This window comes from Thermobia domestica, chromosome 11 (genome assembly GCF_964235325.1).
Source record: "Thermobia domestica chromosome 11, izTheDome1.hap1.1, whole genome shotgun sequence".
Taxonomy (NCBI): Eukaryota; Metazoa; Arthropoda; class Insecta; order Zygentoma; family Lepismatidae; genus Thermobia; species Thermobia domestica.
In genome coordinates, this window is record NC_137464.1 from 61,601,319 (window position 1) to 61,624,548 (window position 23,230).

The 23,230-nt window shown below is 38.0% G+C and overlaps 1 protein-coding gene across 2 annotated transcripts in view; it reads left to right on the forward strand.

The window, feature by feature from the left end:
• LOC145664099 (neural cell adhesion molecule 2-like) overlaps positions 1-23,230 on the forward strand; it is a 791,671-nt gene that overhangs the window by 586,190 nt on the left and 182,251 nt on the right. For both annotated transcript variants that reach the window (XM_081730447.1, XM_081730448.1), the window contains exon 8: positions 14,268-14,427. In XM_081730447.1, coding sequence (XP_081586573.1) covers positions 14,268-14,427 — 160 coding nt within the window. The remainder of the gene's footprint in view (positions 1-14,267; positions 14,428-23,230) is intronic.

Genomic DNA, 23,230 nt, shown 5'->3' on the forward strand with positions numbered 1-23,230 from the left:
TTTTAAAGTTTCTTTTTCGGATAAATTATTGCTGTTTCTTTGATAGGGATTATTACAAAAATCAATATATTTAATAATTGCTACTAGGATGGCTACTAGGATGATAGGGATGGCTACTAAGATGTAAGATTCCCAAAGTTCATTATATTTTCGCTCAATTTAGTTCTGAATTCGTGAGTTGCACCTATGTTACTACTGATATTCTATGTAGTTATCAGAAAATTTGATATGGGATGATTAGATATACTGCAAGATAGAAGCTTCATTTCAGGTTTTGCTTGAGGGTATGTGTGGAAGGTTCTCCAGTGGCATTCTCAGCGATACTTCTGACTACACATGCACACTCATATCCAAAATTATTGTCGCATGTCTATAAATATGTTGTTGTACGAATATAATTTGATAACGACTTCGCCCGGTATTTTTTATAATGTTAGTATGTGTATAATCGGCAAAGACAAGTATGTGGCAAATTTTATGTCAAAAGAGCAGTAAATAAGAACAATAAAACGAAAATAAAACTTTCTTGTCCATTTAGTAACATTTTGTTTTACTCATTCTAATTTTCGTATTTATAATTCTTTTCCTATGAAATTTACCACAAACATATATTTCCCAATTATACACTCATTATCAAATTATTTTCTTACAAGAAGACAGTTATAGATATGCGACAATTATTTTGGACATGAGTGTACATATATATCCAGCAATGTAATTTTAAAAATCCAGGAGGCGCATATATTTTGCTGGGGACTAAACTTCGCGTACTAAAAGCAAACCAAAAGTCCTATTTCAGATTATGGAAACATCAGTAACTCATCATACATATACGAGGCCTGTCTAAAAAGTATCCGACCTTAATTCTTTCCACGCAAAGTAGTGATTCTCAGGCGGCGCCACCGTGCACGGTGGAAGGAGGAACCTTAATGCGCATGCTTAATTTTTTCACCGCGTTCGCGTGTGCCAGTCGTGAGCTGGTGGTCGCGAAGTGAGGTGCTGTTGGTAGTGTTCGTCGGATTTAGTGTTTCTCGCAAGATGACTGAACGAATTGAGCAAAGATACTGCATCAAATTCTGTCAAAGGCTGGGTGATTCTCAAAGCCAAACAATTCGTAAGATTCAGCAGGTGTTTAGAGAAGATGCGATGGGTGTAACACAAATTAAACAATGGTTCATCCGATTCAAAGATGGCCGCACATCAGTCGAGAGTGAGCAGCGTAGCGGCAGGCCCCAAACTGCTCGGAATGCAGCTGTTGTTGAGCGGGTGCGAAATTTGGTGATGGCAGATCGCCGTTTGACAGTGCAGGAGATTGCAGAAGATGTTGGAGTGAGTAAAGATTCTGCACATGCAATTTTGCGTGACGATTTGAACATGAAACGAGTGGCTGCTAAATTTGTACCCAAGTTGTTGTCTCAGGAACAAAAAGACACCCGTTTTGACGTTGCACAGGACCTTCTGGACACCACCAACACTGATCCTGGGTACCTGAATTCCGTGATAACTGGAGATGAGTCATGGGTGTACGGGTACGACCCAGAAACAAAACAACAATCGTCTCAATGGAAGCATCCCGATTCTCCAAGACCGAAGAAAGCGCGGCAGGTGAGAAGCAAAATCAAGGTGTTGCTGACTGTTTTCTTCGATGCCCGTGGAATTGTGCATCACGAGTACGCACCGGAAGGACAAACAGTGACAAAGGAGTACTATCAAGATATTCTCAGGCGACTCCGTGGCGCAGTCCGGCGCAAAAGACCTGACATGTGGACAGCGAAGAACTGGCACGTCCATCATGACAACGCCCCAGCACATTCATCCCAATTGATCCACACGTTCTTAGCCAAACATGGAATTACAACCGTTCGCCAACCTCCCTACTCTCCAGACCTGGCTCCTTGTGACTTCTGGTTGTTTCCAAAATTGAAGACGCCTCTGAAGGGATCCCGTTTTGAGAGTAGAGAAGACATAATGCGGAACACGACGAAGGAGCTGAACAACATTCCAAAAGAAGACTTCCAGCGGTGTTTCCAGCAGTGGAAGGATCGGTGGGCTAAGTGTGTAGAAGCACAAGGGGCCTACTTTGAAGGGGATTAGGGTCCCAAATCTGTCAGGTATTCGCAACTATTTTTCTGGCCACTTTTTAGACAGCCCTCGTATATACATAGAGAATAAAGCGTATGTGGCGTACGTAAGAGCGAAGGTTACATCTGTAAATCCTGTAGGTTTTGGACTTAAAGTACGACTATATAAAACATTTTCCAGCAAACATATAACGGAAAACGTATGTTTTATAATACTTTCCGTATAAGTGTTTCGTCTACACGTACTTTCCGTATGACTATATATAGGTGGTAAGGGTCTGATATACAGATGGACGTATATAACATATAGCTGCCGTATGTAATATAAGGAAGACTGTTAAATGTCAGACATCCTGCAGTTGTATAATGCAACATTTTAGCGAGAAAAAGGCAATACGTTTGTAGTATATGAATAATGTACGCTCCATACAGATTTCCGTAGTAAACATATGGATTCCTCATATTTGTACAATATACTGCTGTCCGGATAACGGATTTTTATCAGTGTAGGCGTATTGGTATTAAACTTGAATCATTCTACATTATTCAAACATGAATTGTTTGCTGTAAGTATTATACACGTGTAATATATATGTAACAGGTGAACTTCTTGTCGTTTTGGAACCCAGGAACTCGTTTCAGAAATCCTGGATCCAGGATGTCGTTAGGGGATCCTGGATATCGTCTGAGGGTCCAGAATATTAAATGACCTGAGCCCACATGCCCCCACTATTCCTACGTAGCCACACTACTGTGTATCTATGAAGGATTTAATTTCCGTAAAGAGTTCTTTTTCCCTCTTTTTGTATACAGTTATTCCATCTCTTTTAGCAGTGAAAAACACCCAAAATAATTCCTCTGAAATTAATAATACCTCAAGGTTAAACATTAGAAGAACTCTAGTGAAAATCTTTGACTTTCCATTTCTAATTGAAAGTCATAAAGAGAAGTCTTTAAGGACTTTAAGTTAGAGAAATTGCCTTTAACACAATTGAAAACAGAAAAATGTTAATCTGTGTTCTTTTTTCCTTCCACACAGAATGAATTTCAAAAGACAAAGCGAGACATCTCTCGGAGAGAGAAAGTTTTTTTTTTTTTTTTATTTTGGTAGAATAGTAGACGAATGCTGTGTTTGTGTACGGTTGAGAGAAAAGATAATCTTCCTTCGGTCTATACAACGCCGAAAGACGGCGATGGAGAAATTGATCATGATGACAATTGGACCACAACTTCCTTCCTCTTCTGTGGCAGATGAATCTCCTTTGTTCTCGAGGAACGTCTTCAGTGGAATCCACCTGCGACTGACGCGATCCTCAGGCCTTTTGCCATCGCCTGAGATATAGGAAGCAAAGGCTATATAAGCGAATGAGATGGAACACAACGGCACGGAGCGGCGACCGACCATAAGGGTAAAGGAGATGGAGAGATGTACAAAAGGCAAGAGTTGGGGGGGGGGAGAAAAGGAGGAAAGGGGGATTGCGTAAGAGACGATGAGAAAGGAGGGAGAGAGGCCAATTAAATCGGGCATGGTCACGTGACGAGGCAGGAAATGAGCCGCTTCCCAATTTCCGGATTTCGGCTAGAGGAAGCCCAATAGCCTTTTGCAAACGCGCATACACAATATCATCAGATTCTCCGATCTTCCTTCGCCCCCTCATCCCTACCTCCGTACTACAGATGCTGTTTTCTTTGGCTTAGTGTTCTTTTTATTATTATTATTATTTTTTTCTTTTTGGTGGAGACTCCAGTTATACGTGCTATCGAACGATGTATTTAGTAAAATGAGGCGGAAAGTTTACTTTAATATCCCAGGATTATGCTTCATAGGCTGAAGGAAAAGAATGAAAAAAAGAAAACAATGATGGAGAAAGGGATGGTGGGATAGAAACGTGTGAAACAACGACAGAATCGGCTCAAATTCGCATAACGTAGGGTCAGACCAAGGACCCTTTCACACTGGAAGTGAGCCCTCTACAATTAAATGGAAAATACTGGATGAGAAAGAAAATGGGATCACTTTCGTACATCTAGGCTATGTTTCCTAAGCAATACATCATTTGTAAATTATACACACAACGTTGGATATAGTGTTTTCAAGTACCACTACTGGAGTGCTCATCTCGCGCGCAACTACTTTTTTTAGATTAACATCCTACGACTATGGTCCGATGGTAATAGTGGAATGAAGTAAATGGAAAGGAACGGGAGAACCCCGAGAAAACTCTCATAAACGGTGTTCGTTCATCACAGTGCCAATTCGGCGAGAGCTGGAATTGAACGAGGAACTCCAAGTACCGGAGGTGAGCACTCTGCTACGGAGCCACTACGTAGCTCACAACCGTGAAGAACTGTCGTTTGAGAGTAAAATAACTATATGGATCCGGAAAGAAGGCCTGGAGTTTTTTTTTTTTTAAATTAAGTCTGTAGTCTTCTGAAGCTTGGCTTACCGTATGCAAACCCATTTTCGATATGACACTTTTGTCGTATTGCGAAATACATTTTCCTAGTAGTCATGCATTTGGGAAAAATGGTTCATACATTTTAGTAATAAAATATATAATAGCCACTTTCATCTTAATTGACACTGTTGCACGACGCTTTGGTAGGCAAGCATTCTAGAGAGGGCATTTGAAACTTTAGAACCATCTTTTTCAAATGTAGTGTATATCAATGACTCACAAACTATATAGTTGATGGCATATAAAGACGTATGAAATTGGTCCATGATTTTCAGTCAAACTAAGTTTAGTATTAATAATTACAGCTGTAAAATAAGTCCATTAAATGAGCAGGTATACTATATCAACTTTCAAGATGGAATTTAAACGAAAGTATATTTTACTACTTGCCGAGAGACTCTTCATTTCCATCATTCCACATTGAGAAACCTTGTCGTTGAAGTTTAGCACCTCTTTTCGGCCATGTGAGGTGTAGACATACAGTTTAGAATAGAATTCGAACCGCCTTAATTCTTTAAAATCTATTCGTACTTTCCTGCCGGGAATACTTGTTCCAAACGCGCACTCTTTAGCCATTAGATCAGTGGGAGAGGCCATCATAAAAAAAAAGCTAACATCAAGTAGACCTACTTTGAAAATAGATAATAGAAAAATGAAAAGGTCATCTGGACACAAATACCTATTCTCAATTTACTAATTCTATAGTCTTTCGATTGAGTGCATACATATTTACAATTCGTAAATCCTCTTTCTACATACTAAACCATATGCTAAAATTATTGATTTTTACGTATATCAAATTATGCACCAAAATTAGTTAGTATTGGTTTTATGATTACAAAATTATATTGACTTTGTGAAATAATTGAATACACGTGTTCATATATTTTATTCTAAATAATACATTTCAAATATCTTGACGGGTGCAGAGATCATTGCACTGGTTTAAATATAACTTTCTATATCAGTATAATTTATGTTAACTTTGGAAATTAGACAAATATCAGCAACTTTCCATCTTGTTGAAAATTGAGTACTGTTTAATGACTTATTAAATATCACTTGTACTAAATATTGTAGTGTTTGGGAGCATCTCTTGAACATATATGGTGAGATTTTTTCAGGTCCGAAAGAGGTTTGATCCCTAAGCCTTTTGAAAGCATATACGACTTCTTTCACTTCAACACAGGCCTATAGCCAGCCCAAAAATGTAGGGGAGCCCGATCCAATCATATTATAGTTCATCACCATATTATAGTTCATTTGCCAGCCTACCGTGAAAATTTTAGGGATTGCCAGCCAAAATTTAGGGAGGCCCGGCCCTCTAGACCCCCCTGGATATGGATCTGCTTCAACATAAGTAAATATAAAATGATTACGCATATCTTAGTTAATATTTGATAGGGGAAGGTCGTCTGGTATCGGACACCGTAGCTTTTTTCAGTTTGTCATTCCGAAAAATAGCTATATCTATCAAATTACTTAATGCACAAAATTATACCTTGGTATCTTACACACAACGTGTTGAAGGTGATTTAACAGGTAAAAACTAATAATATATATATTTGTAAAAAAAAATGAAAGGTAATACAAATTAGCATTCTTAAAAAGTGGAGGCGGTATCGGACAAACATAAAACTATAGAGAATTGGCCTTTTGAAGTAATTTAATAACAGAACTAATTGCAAATATTAGCTGTTTACTTACAGGAGTTCTTACACACAAAATAGAGTTTTATTACGTTTTGAAATAAGCCTAAAATAAGAGTAAAAAATAGATTTTAAAATTCTTAGTCTCATCAAGAGATGTTATTTTTTATTCTGACACAAATCACAATGATAAAACAGTCTGCCTTCAAAATTTTCACATTGTTCATGGGCCAAGTCTTTACACATATTGCGCTGTATCCAATCATCAAAAGACTCCCCGCAGATTATAATGTTTTTCAGCAAGTTTTTAAACTAGTTTTTTAAAAATTCTGGTATTCTTAGTGGCATTAGACTAGTTAACAACACAAAGCCTTTATATGATTGTATAGTATCCCTTCTTGGTCACGTTCTACTAAATGTGCCTTTGTTATCCGAGCAGCGAGGCTTAGCTGTTACCTCTTTCCCTTCCAACAGTTTTCGACACGATTTCCTAATGTACTCTAAGGAACACCATATCTACCACTGGCCGCACGTGCTTCTTTGGAAATAACTTTGTCCATGACCAACTTTATACTTTCTTCATCGCAATTGCCACGTATTTTCCCCATGGTTTTCTGAAAAAGCCAGAAACCATTAAAAAGCGTCAAGTTTACTTACCAGTGTTTTGTCCGATACCACCCGATTCCCTTTTGTCCGATACCAGCCGAAAGACTTGTAACTTATGAATGGCTATCTACCGGCTTGTAACAACACGAAGTCAACTATACGCCTACGTTCTAATATATACACCCTAATAAATGCTATGATTGCAATAATATATCAATACATTTACTTTGTGACAAGTTGCAGGCACGCAAATCTATCTCCGTGCACCTGATTACTCGCAAAAATACAAAAAAGTTTGAAGTACGAGATACACCGTTCATCGAACAAATCCACAATAGCGTGGGCTTGGCTAGTTCATTTCGATCAACTCATCGTATGCTTGACATGTGCCGCCTTAAGCAGGAAATAACGAAAACTACTTTTGTCCGATACCACCCGCTGTCCGATACCAGACGACTTTCCCCTAAGGGCTGTAAATCATAAACAGGTTTGTTATAAGAGACCTGAAAGTATTGTATATACAAATACATTAACATCTTTTTCGGTATTTAATTGATGTTTCTCGTAACACAGAGCATAGCTTTTCCGTTTTTTAATGTGTAAATCTAACAGAATTTTGGAGTTACAAGAATATTGGATTCGCAATCATCTACCTCACACAAACGCTTGAAATTTCCCGTTTGACTACAGCTTTAATTTAAATAAATTTATTTAAATGACAGGTAATGTCCCATATCTATTGCCTTCACTTTTTAGATGATAGTATTTGCTTATCATTAATTTAATTATTTTAAGCGTGAACCAGACAAGATACTTCTAATTAATTTTCTTTCGTGGTACACTGTTGTCAAAAATGTCATTCAATAAATTATAGAAACTATCAACCACCTTGTAAACCGTAAAACTGCTAGCCACCGCTTCCCAATAGGCGAACGTCATTTCCCTACAATAACTGTTTGTAATTCCTTTATGGAAATTATAATCAGATTTAATATGTGCACTTAAACTAATTAAACATATGAACTTAAACTTTAATATGTTATAGTAATGTTCAGTGGTACATCCACATACACACCAACAAATATCTGAAAGTTTCATGTACCCTCGAGATGGTCGCAGAGAGTTCGGCCTCCTGCACCCCTAGCTATGAGTCTTTATTGTAATTACTAACTAACTAACTCTATGACCTGTGAAACCTGGGGGTTGAATTACGTGTTCACCAAAGCTCTCCATTTAGTTCTACCTTTAGCCAACTGTATCTACTTTGTATCAATATTTCTGCAATATCCATCTTGGTATTGTTTTCCCATCTCCGCCTTGGTCTTCCTAATAGTCGTTTTCCGATTGAATTTTCTAGTTGAAACTTTGAAAGCGTTTCTACTATTGTAATCACTAGTATAGTAACATGCTAATCAAAAACTTGGAACTACCTATGTCTTTGAAAAGTCTCCCTCCTCCCGAAGCAAAACCTGAGATGATACCTCTAAAAGTATTGAGATAGAAATTATTTATACTACTTAACTGCTCGAAAAAAAAATGTGGCTTAAATTTGAAAACTTGAAAAATTAATCCCAACATTCCATGAACTTGTAACTTCCATTATTCATCGGGCACAAATAGTTCAGAAGCAGAGCGCTCATTTATGGTGGTAGGTATTTCTTGTTCTATATAGACCATATGAGTTTGTGATGGAGAATATCGTGGCCAGTGGCGTATTTAGGGGGTGGCTATTGGTCTCAAGCCCCCTTGAAAGATAAATTTATACATAGTATATATAATAACTGTATACCTACATAGAACCAGTACATATACACCACTCAGGAGAATGTGCATAGCCCCGCCGAAACAAAATCCTAAATACGCCACTGATCGTGGCCGTGGGTTTTCTCTAGTTTCTCCCATTTCGTCCAATACTCATTCCATCCATTTTTCCTAGTCATGTACCTTCAATAATTATCCATCTCTTTTAGATTAGAACAGTGGTTATTAAACTAATTCTTATTACGACCCCCTTGCAAGCGACCTCCTTACGTATAATTTCTGTTTTTTTAATAAGCGTGTGTAAGATTTTTAGTAAATTTATCGCGGAGATTTCACAATATTCGTCTGTTTCTATAATAGTAGAATCAATTTCTTGCATATAGTGGATACAGTAACTTCCCTAAAAACCGAATGGATTCAAATCAAATTTGGTCAGTACATTCATATTACAAATATCGAATCTGGTCCGTCATACTGTTTTGTTTGTGTTTTAAATCACATTGTTGCATTTGTATTTTTCTGGTATTTCAATATGCAGTTCTCATTAGTTTCATATTGTACCTATTTCATTTAAATTGATTTTTAAACAACTCTTAGAGGTGTTGAAAGTGTTAAGTAGACCTATTTTTTTGTTGCTCTTAATAGTATGCAGGGCGTATAGAAATAAAAATATGACTATCAGAACAAAATTCAAAATAATATTTAAAAGTATTTTCCAGTATTTAGATTCTAATTATATTAATCTCTTCCGCTTATCATCGTGATCCCCATGAAACCTTCTCACGAACTCCCAGGGGTCGCGTCGGGCCGTGGTGGCTCAGTGGTAGAGCGCTCACCCCTGGTACTTGGGGTCCCGGGTTCTATCCCAGCCATCGCTAAGCGAACTTTGTGGTGGACAAAGACAGTGTGCCTGAGTTTCCTCCCACTTTCTTCATTCCACTATTTCATTCATTTCCTATCATCACGTCTTCTTTAGCCTAGCCGGCATAATCGTGGGTCGTAAAAGCCTAAGATTTCCTTTCATTTCATTTTCCGAGGTGTGGCGACCCCACAGGTTGTGGAACACTGGCTTAGAAGGTGTAAATCTACAAATTCCATTATTACACTGCATCTTTTCGAATCACACCATAATCAAGAGATGTACTGTTGTGTGTGAAATTAACAAACTGAGGTATTATTAACATTAAAGATCGAACACTTATCTCGGTATCTTCTTGTGTGTTTATATAGATTGTGCAATTAATATTTCTGGTACAAGTGACGAGGTAATGCATTGTATATCCTTGACAGATTGTTGTGGCAAATGCAATAAACGCAATTTACTACAGATATTTCTTAGAAACGCAAAACATAATAGCCTTCTAAACAATCGTGACTGCAGTTAAGGAAGGTTGTTTAAACGTTTTTAAACTTAACTTATGTCCGCGTCATCTGTTGTCCATCTGTGTGTCAGATACTAAGAACCCAAGTTTCCAAATATCTGTTAGAATTATTATCTTGCTTGGAGGGAGACCAGATGACTACTCGTGACAGAAGCAGATTCTGTTTCATAATAAACTTAAATAGACTGTTTATGAAGTAAGGCAAATTGTGTTAATATGTATATCTGGATACATTACTTTATTAATACAAGACTGCAGCACTACATTTGTTCATGATAGTTGTCCTCCTCAAGCTCCCTTGTTTCATAAAATAACTTTGCTGTGTATTTAAATGCCAGTTCAGCAGTCTCATTTAAGATTTTGCTTTTTTGGAGGAAGTCGGTCCACCCATATAAGTAGATTGTAACATTTCTCTATTAATCAGTGTTACCACAGTCCTAGTAGCTCTGGAGTGGGCTGAAAAATAGTACCAAATTGAAACAAAAGGGCTGAATTCATTATTTTATACCAGTGTAATACATGGCTCTATAACACGAAACTCAAACAGGTAAACTTCTAGAACACTCCTCTCCCTCTCTTCAAAATTCTAAATCAAGAAACTGCTCATTTTAAAGATTACTTTTTAAATACATCCAAATAGGAGGACCCCGAACCAGGGGCGTCATTTAGGGGGTGCAGGTGGGGTAATTGCCCCCCCCCAAGAGTTTGAGGAATACATATACTTTAATCGATTATCTACTAATATACTAGTACAAAACGTGAAAGTCCTATGTTGTTGGTGCTCTTGCCCCCCTCAAGTGGTCTGAAATGACGCTCCTGTCCCGAACAACCGTGGAAGTAGATGAAACTTTTCTCAACGTAGGAAGTATAACAGAGGCCGCAAATTTTTAAAAAAATCATCTTCGGTATGTATTGTAAGGAAACCAAATGCGCGTCTATTTCAAAGTGACCAATAAATCAAAACGGCATTATGACCACATATGAAACTTATATAAAACGAGAACAAATCAATCATCTCCAAGTTCGTGTGTAAATAGTGCGTTATAATCAAATATTCTTAAAATATAAATTATTGCACCTTATTCTCGCCCATTTCACGACCGATAATATTTGTTAAATGGTGCTGAATTTGGTAGAATTGTACCAACCTTTTCACAACAGGGACTGAAAATGCCAACGTGGTACCAACGGGCCGATGAATGACAAAAAGGGCTGAATTTGGTAGAATTGTACCAAGTGTGGCAACACTGCTATTAATATACTATTGATTAGACTATATAGAGATTAAACCCAGGAGGCAGGGGTGGATCTAGAAGGTGAAAACTTGGGGAGGGGCAGACAGAATCCAGACTATGGTAGGTACAGGGGTAAAAGTGAGGAGGAACACAGGGGGAACGTCGTCCGCCCACTTGTAGAAAATATCTGTGGCGTCCACCCGCTTTCTAAAAATGTACGATGAGCAAAGATAGGCATGGGGAACTGCGTGATATCATTCGTTCCCCTACCTTTTCAGATTCACTTTTACTCCTGGGCAAGGGCGCCCATGTTGTGGTTTCCAAGGGAGGGCAAGTATAAGCGACCTTTCAAAAATAGTTTCAAATTTTGCTGTAACTAATGTAAAAATTCTATCGGATTTTCGATATTCTGAAGTACAATTTCCTCTAGGGGGCGAGCGCCCCACCTTGTCCCCCTGATGGGCGCCCTACCCCTGGGTAAGTATATCATGAGATTACTATAAACTTCCAAATATATATAAGTAATAGCTTAAATTATTTTAGACACTAAAAAGCTGGGGTCTAGGATCCCCGGGTCAGGCCTAGATCCGCCACTGCCATGGGAATAATTGACTCATTTGCCCTTCCAAAATGGTGCCACTGTGCCAGCTGCTATCAGAGTACAAGATGTATTCGTTGAAGCGAGAGGCGAAGCTTTTATCATTTACCCAGATCAGCATTTATGTGTCTATTCCACAATAACTTTCGAACATGTATATACAATTTTAATGAAATGTTTAGTATTTGCCGTCCCTAAACTTACAGAAACTATACTTTCTTTCAAGGGTGCCCATGTTGTAGTTTCTAGGGGGGAGCAAGTAGAAGCGACATTTCAAATGAAGTCTCAAATTTTGCAATAACTATTCTAAAAATCTATTGGAATCCGAAGTACACAATTTTCTCTAAAGGGGACGAGCGCTCCACCTTTCTCTCCCTTGATGGGCACCCTTGTTTTCTTTTCTTTCCCATCCATCAACAATAAAGGGATAAAAATAGGCTATAATCTACCCTATGTTGTGAGTTGACGCATATTCGTGCAAAATAATTTTCCAGTTTAAATCTAATTACTTGATACATTCTTTACATAATCATCTTTCTGTTACTCACTCACTCAAGATTAGAACCAATTATCTTTAAACTAAAATCGCATAAGCAAAATTCTTGAAGTATTTTTACAGAATACCTTCATAGTGACAAACCACAAAACGACTTTTACTTTCTTTTGCAGCACTTTCTACTCGATCATAACTGCACAAACTCTCAACTATTATTACTTTTCTTTTTTTTTTTTTTTTTTTTTATTTAGCCTCTTGAATCCCAGTCCTGTAGATAGAGCGCAGAACCCCACGACCATCCTACGCGGAGAGCATTAGGAAACAAATAGTGCAAAAAATAATATCAACCACGTTAGATACCTCGGAATATTCAGAGCAGGCCCGCAACCAGTCACAGAGGTTTGGGCCATAGATATATTAGGGGGGCCAACTCATTAAAAATTCTCTTGCACATATGTAAATTGTGTTTTTTGTGTTGAGGTCTGGAGGGCCACGAAAAGTTTAGGGGTGCCAGGCCCCCCTAACCCCTCTCTAGTTGCAGGCCTGATTCAGAGTCACTATATTCATTCTCCTCTTCCTCCGGAACATAACTTGACGAACTATAATCCTCCTCTTCCTCCGCATTCTACTACTGTTGTGATACACGTCTTATAAATAACAGGAGTTCGTACGCTCAGCAACAGATGGCATAACGATAGTACTTTGCTCATTGCTTGCAAAGATCATATACCTAGTACTTAACGATGTCACAATAGGCCTGTAGCCCAGCCCAAAAATTGGGGGGGGGGCGACTGAAGTTAGGGGGGCCGCATCACCATATTATAGTTCTTTTGCAAGCCTACTGTAAAACTTTTAGGGGGCCAGCGAAATTTTAGGGGGGCCCGGCCCCCTAGACCTTCTGGATACGGGCCTGTGTCACAACAACACGTAGACTTCGGTCCTCCTCGTCCAGAATCATTCGTGCGTTTTCGTAGCTATTACTATGCAAGAATATTTCGTCTTCAGCCGTTGTAACAAAACAAAATATAGCTGACATATGACACGATGTGAAATATGAAAAAGTAGCAAGTAAGGGGAAAAAAGGCAGGACAAGGAATAAGGTGTAGACATGTACAGGATAAAGGACTTCTACCATTGCATCTAGTTTAATGAACCAAAAAGGTATTACAAATTACTTCAAAGAAGCTTGAGGCTACATGAGTTCAAATCTTCTTGGAAGGAAAAAAATGTAAGTGACATCCACAAGAATCAAACGACGGACTTCCGGGACCATATCTCTCATCATGTAACAATACATACATATCCTGTGGTATTTTATAGCTATGTTGGCAATTAATAGCACTCTACTAAGCGCTTTTGAGAGTCTTCATCCTTTGGATTATTTGCCTGCCTTCTCTCGCTACTCATTTTATAATCTCAAGTATCATTGACTTTACGAAGTCCTGTCGTCATGAAAGAAATTACAGTATTTTATAATGAGCATAGCTTCTAAAATTTTTAGTCAGCAATAGATTAAGATTTTTTAAGACATTAGGATACACTGGCACAAATCCCAGGGGATGAGGAGGACATGTCCGCTCCAATCTTGGAACTGGGGGGGACTGTCCCCCCAAAAACTCTGATTTGAAATGTGTTTTTGGCGAGAAATGTGATGATTTGTGTCCTATTGTCACAAAGGAAAATGATGTCCCCCCAGAATAAGCGTCAAATCTGCCCGCCTCCGAATGTTGAAGACCACTCTGCTTCCCTGGTCCTTCACAGCATTTGTTTTCTACTTCATGAATATTTTGAACATCTCTTGAAAAAAATATGGGAACGGTCTTACCCGTCCCACCCTCAATGTTGAAGACAGATTTGCGCCGCTGTTACGATACCTATTTTAGGCAACACTATAGCCATTATATAATAACCACATTATTCTTAATCTAGATGTTTATTTGATGTGCTTTCCTAATTAGTCTATTGATATTAATTTCCTTTTCTTTCCTGATAATCTACAGGGACAACAATTATCCCGAAACATCTCTGGACGCGTAATACAGAGCAATCAAAGTTTGGTTCTCCAAAGGGTCACAAGGTTGAGCGCAGGAAATTATGAATGCGTCGCCTCCAACCCACAGGGGGATGGAGTTAGCAACAATCTTACCTTTCGAGTTAAATGTAAGTATTTTTTGCCATTTATTTAATAATCTAAGACTACCTCTTTCATAGAATATTTTTTGCAAGTTATGAAATATTATGTTTTGTTGTGAAAGTTCAGTTACAGAAATCTAGGAAATATGTTACCAATAACCATACAGACAAATGAAACATAAATTTAAATGAACGATTACCATCCACTAAGCAGCGCCGTAACTTACATTTTTTTTCTGGGGGGGGGGGGAAGCATTAACACGCGTATTTGGGCTCCCTAGAAAAAGTCGTTTCTCTAATTCTTGCGCCCCCTCTTTAAATCTTTCAGCTTATTGGCCCCAGGAGCCTGTGGCCCCTCCCGCACCGCAAGGTCTGCGGGGCTTGGCCCCGTTCCATGCATAACAAATTAATTAAGGAGACTATATTGACAGATCTCAAAGCCATAGGAATGAATATTATTTCTAGAGCCCCTAATAGTAAACATTTTTTTACTGAAGTTTGTTTTATTTACTTTTTGTGTGCTGTTTTGTTTATATAATGTAGTCAACCTGTTTGATGTTTCATTTATAATTTCATGTTCGTGTCGTATATGGAGTAAGAAAATTTTGTCTTAAAATGGGCCCCTCTCGAACGGCGGAGAGCTTCCCTGGGGGGAAGGGCAGTTGGCCCTCCTGCCCCCACAAGTTACGGCCCTGCTACTATAAGGTTATTGAGAACGCAATACCAGCTGTGATGTCTGGTGGGAAACTCATCTCAGTAACACAATATAACAACATAGGGATGAATTAAGGTCAAGCGTCTAACGTCACAATGGCCGTGTAAACAGTGCTAGTCTAGGCGAATTTTGTAGGAAAATTTAGCAATAAGGGAAAAAGGAATTTTAGATAAAATGTGAAAATCCAGGGAATTTAGAGAGAGGACCCCTCACGCTGACTGATAGATCTACATTAATGCTTAAATTGTTCTTTGTTCTTCATAAATATACCAATATAATAGCAATAATTTGTTCAAAGTAGCATAATGTTTCCCATAATTGGCTGGATGTATTTTTGTGAATAAAAATAGTGAAGGAAATGTATTTATAAATAGAAGGAAAAAGTAATGAACAAAACAAATGTGGTTGCACATAGATAAATTAATCTATTACCTAACTTCTGTCATAAGAATTTGACACTCAACAAACTAGGAAAAATTTTGATAAGAAAAGGGAAATTTTGTGTCAGTCACAGGAAATTTTCTTAAAGAAACTTAGAAACACTGAGCGCAAACAGACTGAAGAACCCAGAGTGTTGTTGTATAGTAATGTGCAATGGAGAGAACACAATTGACAGTAATTTTTGTTTATGAATTCAAACCCAGATATTATATACAGCAAGTTACAAAAGACATTAGTTGTGCATTTGGACGAGGAATGACGATCCGAATGTATCTTTTGCCGTTGATTTTTTTAAATTTCATTCCTATGACACAGTATTGCAAAATCAGTCTCGTGAGTACCGACCAACATCATGTTCGGATGAACTTCTCAGGAACACCTTAGAAGCAAACCCTCGGGGAAGTGTTGTGTTATTGCAATTGAGTTCAGCATACTCCTTATCATTATCATTCGGCGAGTACGTGCAGTCAGTAAGGTGAAAAAGTTGACTCATTAATGCTTTAAGAGTTGTCACCGGTCTTCAAAAATCGCCGTCTGGATGTAGCCACTTCTCTGAATGTAAGAAATAACCGACAAAATTCTGTCATCGGATTGTCCTTTTGGATGAAAAATGGATCTACTATGCCAAATGTAAATAGTCAGAACAATATTTGGATCTTGATCAAAGTCTAAGAAGTTTTCCTAAACCACTTGGCCACCCACAGAAGGTGCTGTTGCTCGTAAGTTAATCTATGGTGGAAATTGTTCAATATGTCTTTCCCAGGCTGAGTTATCTAATCAATATAGTTCGTAATATTACTGAACTCATGAAATGCACCGCAAGCATGCATCAATGGTCTACATGAGTCATAAAACCCTTACTCGCTCACCATATTTTCCCGATATGCTTCCTACTTACTACCTCTTGGGTTATCTCAATCAATCACTTATTCGGAGAGAAGAGCTTTCCTGATGATCGGGCGTGCAATGTGCGATTGAGGACTTCTAATCGCAGACTCCCTGAACTACGGAATTCAACCGTTGGCTAAGTGTTGGCAAAAGGGCGGAGTTGCAGACGGCGACTATTTTGATTAACCAGGTATCGCAGATTCTTTTTTCCTTTTTAAATTGACCCACAGAGCGAACATCTCATTTTCACCAACCTAATACACTAGATCGAAAGATCAGTCTTACGATCTTCAACAACAACAACAACAAAAAAAGACATTTATTTATGTTATACATACAAAATAAATAGATATAGCAGCATACCCTTATAAGTACTTTCCGTTACATAGCAAAAATAGTTATTAGTATTCTAGGCTGTTTACACAATTGGTTTACCTACTTGAAAATCACATGCGTGAATGATAATCTAAAAGGAGTGAATCTGCCAAGGAGAGAAAAGGGGCATGAACCCAAATGGTGTACAAGCTGCAATGAGTAACAGCAAGCTACTGAAGAATGATAAAACTCAACTTTAATATATCGAAAGATACTAAAAAAATATTTACGTCAAAATTTCTCTGGGCTTCTTTATCGTCTTCTCCTCAAAGATTCGTAAATCACAACTTTACAATTTCCTGCTGATTTAGATACAAAAGGAAATAAAGTATACTTTAACGTGTGAAAGATGCATGGAGAAACTAAATGTCGTGTAATTAGGAATACCCCTACATAAACCTGGTAACTTCCGGACCAAGCGACCGACTGTAGGAAACACCATGCAGCAAAATCCTAGAGAGTTATCTGTAGGATTCGCATGTATCTACGACTTTAGGAAATAACTGTCATCTGGAGAGTGTAGATACTGCATAGTACAAACTGTACGTACATTAAGAAGTTAGGTATAAGAAAAATATGTTAGTTGGAGCTGGCGTCCAAACCAGAGACTCTACTCGCCGGAGGTGCGAGCTGTACCACTGAGCACTGCGTCAAAAGTGTACCCAGCAAGTTTTTTTCTTGAGGGAGTGCAAGGCTTTTTCAGGGGATCCAGACCTTTACATACTAAAACCGATCCGAAATTCCTGCTTCAAACTGCGAAAGCATTATTAACTCACCATGCATGGACTACATATATATTACACATTATTTTCATTGTTTGGTGTTGAAACATGGGTTTTGACACTAACAAGAGGCCAGGGTTTTTCATTCCTAGAGGTAGCTTCTGTGCTACAAATACCATGTTAATCTGTGTATTCATGTCCGAGGCAGTAGAAAGAACGTTATAAACAAAAGAAAAGAATATTATATCACATATATTTATACAGTTATAATGATATTTAAACACTTCTTTTAAGTGACACGTTCTAAGCTGTGGCGAAGGTATCGTAGAGCTGAGGTACAAGAACTGAAACTGACTGAAACTTGAGCGGGAAAGATATAAAAAAAGAAGCCCCAGATTTAATGCTTTCTCTACCTCTTTAGACCCTATCGGAGGAATCTGATTACTTAGTCATTAACTTAATCAGTAGTTCTTTCACTATAGTATTTTTTTAAAAAAAAAACAAAAACAGAGATACAGCATGTAAGAAATAAGGGAGAAAAAACTCACAATCACTGACGGATGCGGAGCAAGTAGGAGACAATGAGCAAGGAAACGCACTCTGTTAAAATATATAGAAAAAGTAAACTAAAAGTAACGAAAGAACCGAATGTAGTGTTGCCAGCTACTATCATATATAAAATGAATATATATCTCAAAGTTAACTTACCTTTTAATGTTACGTCACTCATTCTGTTGTAATTATAGTAAATCTGATAATGAAATAAGTTTTATATATACGCATTTCTTAAGAAGGTTCCAAACCGTGACATATGGGTTTTACAAGTGCAAGCTTAGGGCATTAGACCGATTGACCATGCCGAAAAGTTTTGAATTTCTAATATATGAAAAATATTACAACACTTTCACTATATCCCAAACTAGGGGTAGGGACGCCACAGACCATTAAATAGGGCCTCAGTGCATTTGGCACTTCAAGTGTGATATTCATTCACTTAGTGGATATTCATAACCTACAAAATGCAATAGCTGTTCTTTTTGCATTTGATCCCTTATAGGTGCGGTATGGTTGGTTTTGGCTAATTTTGACCATCGCATATCCGTGATACAATTTTCGGAAAATGTGATTCTAGGGTTAAAGCGACATCTAAAATGTATTTTTTCATAATTGTGCTCGCAGACCATCATAGGTCAAAAGGGACTCAGAATATCGAATCAATTTTTTAAAGGGAGAAAATTGTCTTTGGGAGCTGCTAATTTTTTTCAGACAAAGCCCTTATATATACCTATACATACATCCAAGTTTGAACAAAACCGATCGAGCTATGCATGAGAAATAAATTAATCCCACTTTTCCGATTTTGCGCCATTTCGCATGAACCAATGAGAGTTGAGGTTTGAGACGTGAGGGATTAATGTATCTTGGGGGTACCTACATACCATCCACTTGTCGTTCCAAGATTCATGTGGTGCCATTTCACTGTACTTATCCACCCACGTCCTTTAAACAAACAAATTAACACACATAAATTGCGTACTCCATGCAGTCGTACTCTTCAACATTTTCATCATTACTTCCATTGACAAATTCAATAAGTAGAGTCTGGTAGCTGGTTCCTGATTAAGTTTAACTGTGGTAACATTACAAAGAACTCGAAATATTTCAATATTTTTCTGAAAGGAAATCAACCCAGACCCTAAAGTTCCAAAGAACAATCTTAATCTGTTCGACTGTTGTATGAAACATCATGAAAGTCAACAGAAAAATGAAATAATAGTGAGGAAGCGATAGTTAATAAACAATATTGGAAATTAGATTGTATAGTAAAAAAGACTAGCTACACAAGTTAGGTTATTTAAGGCTTGTTATAGTGCGTCCAGTAAGAGAACGTCTCTGACAGCTCGCAGTGGCAATGCCACTACTCGCGTGTCAAGGTTTTTTCCGGTGCAACTGTAGTGTCAATTTAATTAATGGTATAAGACAGAGTGATTGTGGTTGTTAACACTGGTAGCAAAGTAGGGGCTGCAATGTTCCACTGCATGTGGTAAGAAACGTCAGAGACCATCTCTTGTTGGCCGTGCTATAGTGGGCCGTGCAAAAAAGTTACTGGAGAGTGACGGACTATCGCAGAAATATAAGGTAAACAAAAGTTCTGTTGAGAAAACTACACAGCTTGTATTTACACTTCCATACTTCCCATTTCAAACGCTAGAAATAAACAACTGTTTCTAGTACTGCGCCTTTGGTGCACTTGGTCTTGGTTTCGATTCCAGGTGAGAGAGCATTAAACACGTTAGATCGTTCGGATTTCACCTTAAACTGTAGATTTACGTCCCATACATCCTCTGTGTTGAAAACGGACACCAGATCAACGAAGATACTATTTGACTACCTCAGGTAACATAAACAAAATTATTTCAGTATTTAATTGATAAAATAAGGAAAAAGAACTATGTATTTCATAATATTTGTTTTAAGCGACGGAGGGAGCTCGAAACTCTTGTGCCAGAGAAATTCACCCACAGTTCATTAAATCAGTCCACCCCTCACACAATGTTTGAAAAACAGGTGCGGAAACAACGTTTCTACGACGTCTGGAAAAACGAAAACGACGCTTGTGTCCTAATTTACTTTAAATTTGTTTGCCAACGTTAGAGTGCAAATGTAAAAGAGAAATTGACAAGAATTGTTTTCTAGATAGATTTGAGGTATAGTTTCAAAGCCACGTTCTTTTAACAGATCCAACAAAACATCCTGCTAAGTAGTTACCACAATAGTCAATAAACAGTATTCCGTTAGTTGTCAAGAAGTTTATTTCAACTTAAGTTTTCGTATTTGGATCCTGTGGAGGCGTCCCCAGGCCGTATCCAGGGGGGTCTAGGGGGACCGCCCCCCCCCAATTTTTTTCTGGACCCCTAAAATTTTTACAGCAGGCTTGCGAAAGAACTATAATATGGTGATGCACTATAATATAGTTGGATCGGGCCACCCTAACTTCAGCTGGACCCCCCTACATTTTTGGCCTGGCTACGGGCCTGGGCGTCCCCCTCCTTTGCTTCCAAGTTTCCATTAATATAATATTTAAAACTATTAATTGTTTAAAAATGTATACATTGAACCTTACGGTTAGTAGTATTACAATTCTTATTATAGAAGGAAAAGACCTCAGTCTGTAAGTAAGGCTAATTCCCAATTAGCTAACAGTAACTGCTCTACTATACGTTCAATCTCTGATTTCCTTTATTTGAAAATGCATAATGATTTGACAAGGGCCATATTAAGTCTAAACAGTGTTGTAATTACTTGTATACAAGCCACAATGTATTTATTCCATGTGAAGGACAATGTAATTTAGTAAGTAAGCAACATGATCACAGTATATAAACTGCAGACAATTATTATATATATACTGCAGTATATAAACTGCAGTGCATGTAAGAAAACTTGAGGAAGGACTGTGAAGAATATGGGACGAAAATAAATGTGAGAAACACAAAAGCCATTATGATTGGGACGAAACAGTCGGTGTCAAATATAGAAGTAGGAGAGGAGAAAATAGTACAGGTGTCTAGTTTTTGATACCACGGTAGTATTATTAGTGATGATACGAAATGTGAAGGTGAAATAAAAGCAAGGATAGGAATGGCGAAAGAAGGCTTTAGGAGAACGAAAATACATTTTATGGGATCTTGAATAAAGATTGAGAAAAAGATTTATAAAATGCTTTCTGTGGAATACTGTACTGTATCAGTCAGAAACATTGACATTACGCAAAAATGATGAAAAACAACTAGAATATTTCGAAATTTGGGTGTGGATGACAATGGAGAAAATTAGCTGGTTCGAGTGGAAAACGAACAAGAGAGTGTTAGAAATGGTGGGGGAGAAAAGGACAATTTTAGATGTTATTAAGAAGAGGAAGAGAAACTGGTTGGAACATTGGCTAGGAAGAAAGAGGTGCTAGAGGGTACGGTAACAGAGAAGAAAGAGAAGGCGCGAAGGATACTACAATTAATAGACGATATCAAAACAGAAAGATCGTACATGAAGACGAAGAGCTTAGCGGAAGACCATGGAGCATAGAAACTTCTCAGCTGCGGCAAGTAACCTGTCAATAATGGCAGAAAACCTATGATGATGATGATGATGATTAGAACAGTGCAATATTTAACAAGTTTTATCTCTTCTTCACACGAACGATATTATCATTTACTTTAGATTTCAACATCACTATTTGCGTAACCATAAATAGTTGGTGAGCAAACAAATGAAAAAATATAAGCAATTGGTGGGTTGGTGTATAAAGTGCATTAAGTCAAAAATCACTGTTCTACAGAAATCGCATGCTCAGACATAAATCCAAAATCTGGTTTTGGGTTTCAGACATAAATCCAAAAGCGTAGTCTTATTAACATGAAGAGCTACAACAGCTAATAATCTTCCCGAAACCGGATTTTGGATTTATGTCTGAACCCTCAAATGTGACTTCTCCAAAACACTAATATTTGACTTAAGGCACTTTACACACCGACCCGCCATATTATAACTTTTAATTTAGCATGATTTTAACTTATAGCGCATAGCAAGGTAAAGATTTGTAGGGCATAACTAGGATTGTTTAAATGTCTTAGTCCATCCTTGCTGGTCTACTCAGCTTGTTTTCTTTTCGTATGCGAGATTCCGGGCTAGATTCCTGGCGAGAGCGCATCAAACGCACTAAAGTGTTCTAAAAGATCAGAAAGTTATGTCTTATATAGCCTCACTGTTGATAAAGAAGATAAATACAAACAAATCAATTATGTTAAAGAGTAGGTCTCTTCTCCAATCATGTAATAATCGAAGCTTGCAACACTGCTAGGTTGTGGTGAAGCTCTTGAAAAGACACTAGACGAAGAGGAAAAGGAAGAAGAAGAAGAAGAGGAAGAGAAAGACAGAGAGAAAGACGGGGTCAGTCTGTCGGTCACTGGAACTGCACAATTCTCTATTTGGTAATTCATCAATGTCTTATAGTGAGGTTCTCTTTGCAACATGGGATGAAGTAAACAACTTGCAGAGAGCCGTTGAGTGCTGGTGTGTAGGTGAGAAAGGAAAATACGGCACTTGTGTTGGTGCATGTTTATCCTAGGATGCGTGTGTAAGCCGTACATACGTGTGTATGTGTAAAAGCGAGAGAGAAAAGCTTCAAAACAAAGTCTCTCTCTCTGTCTTTTTCAGCTCTCTCGGTATAAGTGAAATGGTTTTGTGTTTAGAGACTGGCAAGTAAAATACATACAACCGCCCCCTTTGCTCTCCTCTCCATCTACGTTTCTCTCCTTTCTCCCCGGTCCATCGTGTGGGGCCTTCAACCAGACCCAACGTTATCAAATTATCCTCGAGTTAATGTATTCAATTTCGTTAATGACTTAGCGAGTCCTTAGTCCATAGACTGGACAAAGAGATAATGGCCATTAGTGCGCGCAAGAGCGTGGAACTAGCAAGAAAAATACAAGAATGGGCAGCCTACGAGCCTTTGTAATAGCGTCTGCCTTTCACATGCTTATTTGGGGTACTTTTTTCTTTTTTTTCTTTTTAGAAAAAAAGGTATAACATGAAAAAAAAAAAAAACGTACGTGCGTGCTCTGTTTTTGAAACATTCAGTCTGAGAGTACGGTTTTCCTCGTTTCTGAAAGAGAGCAACACCCATTTTCTG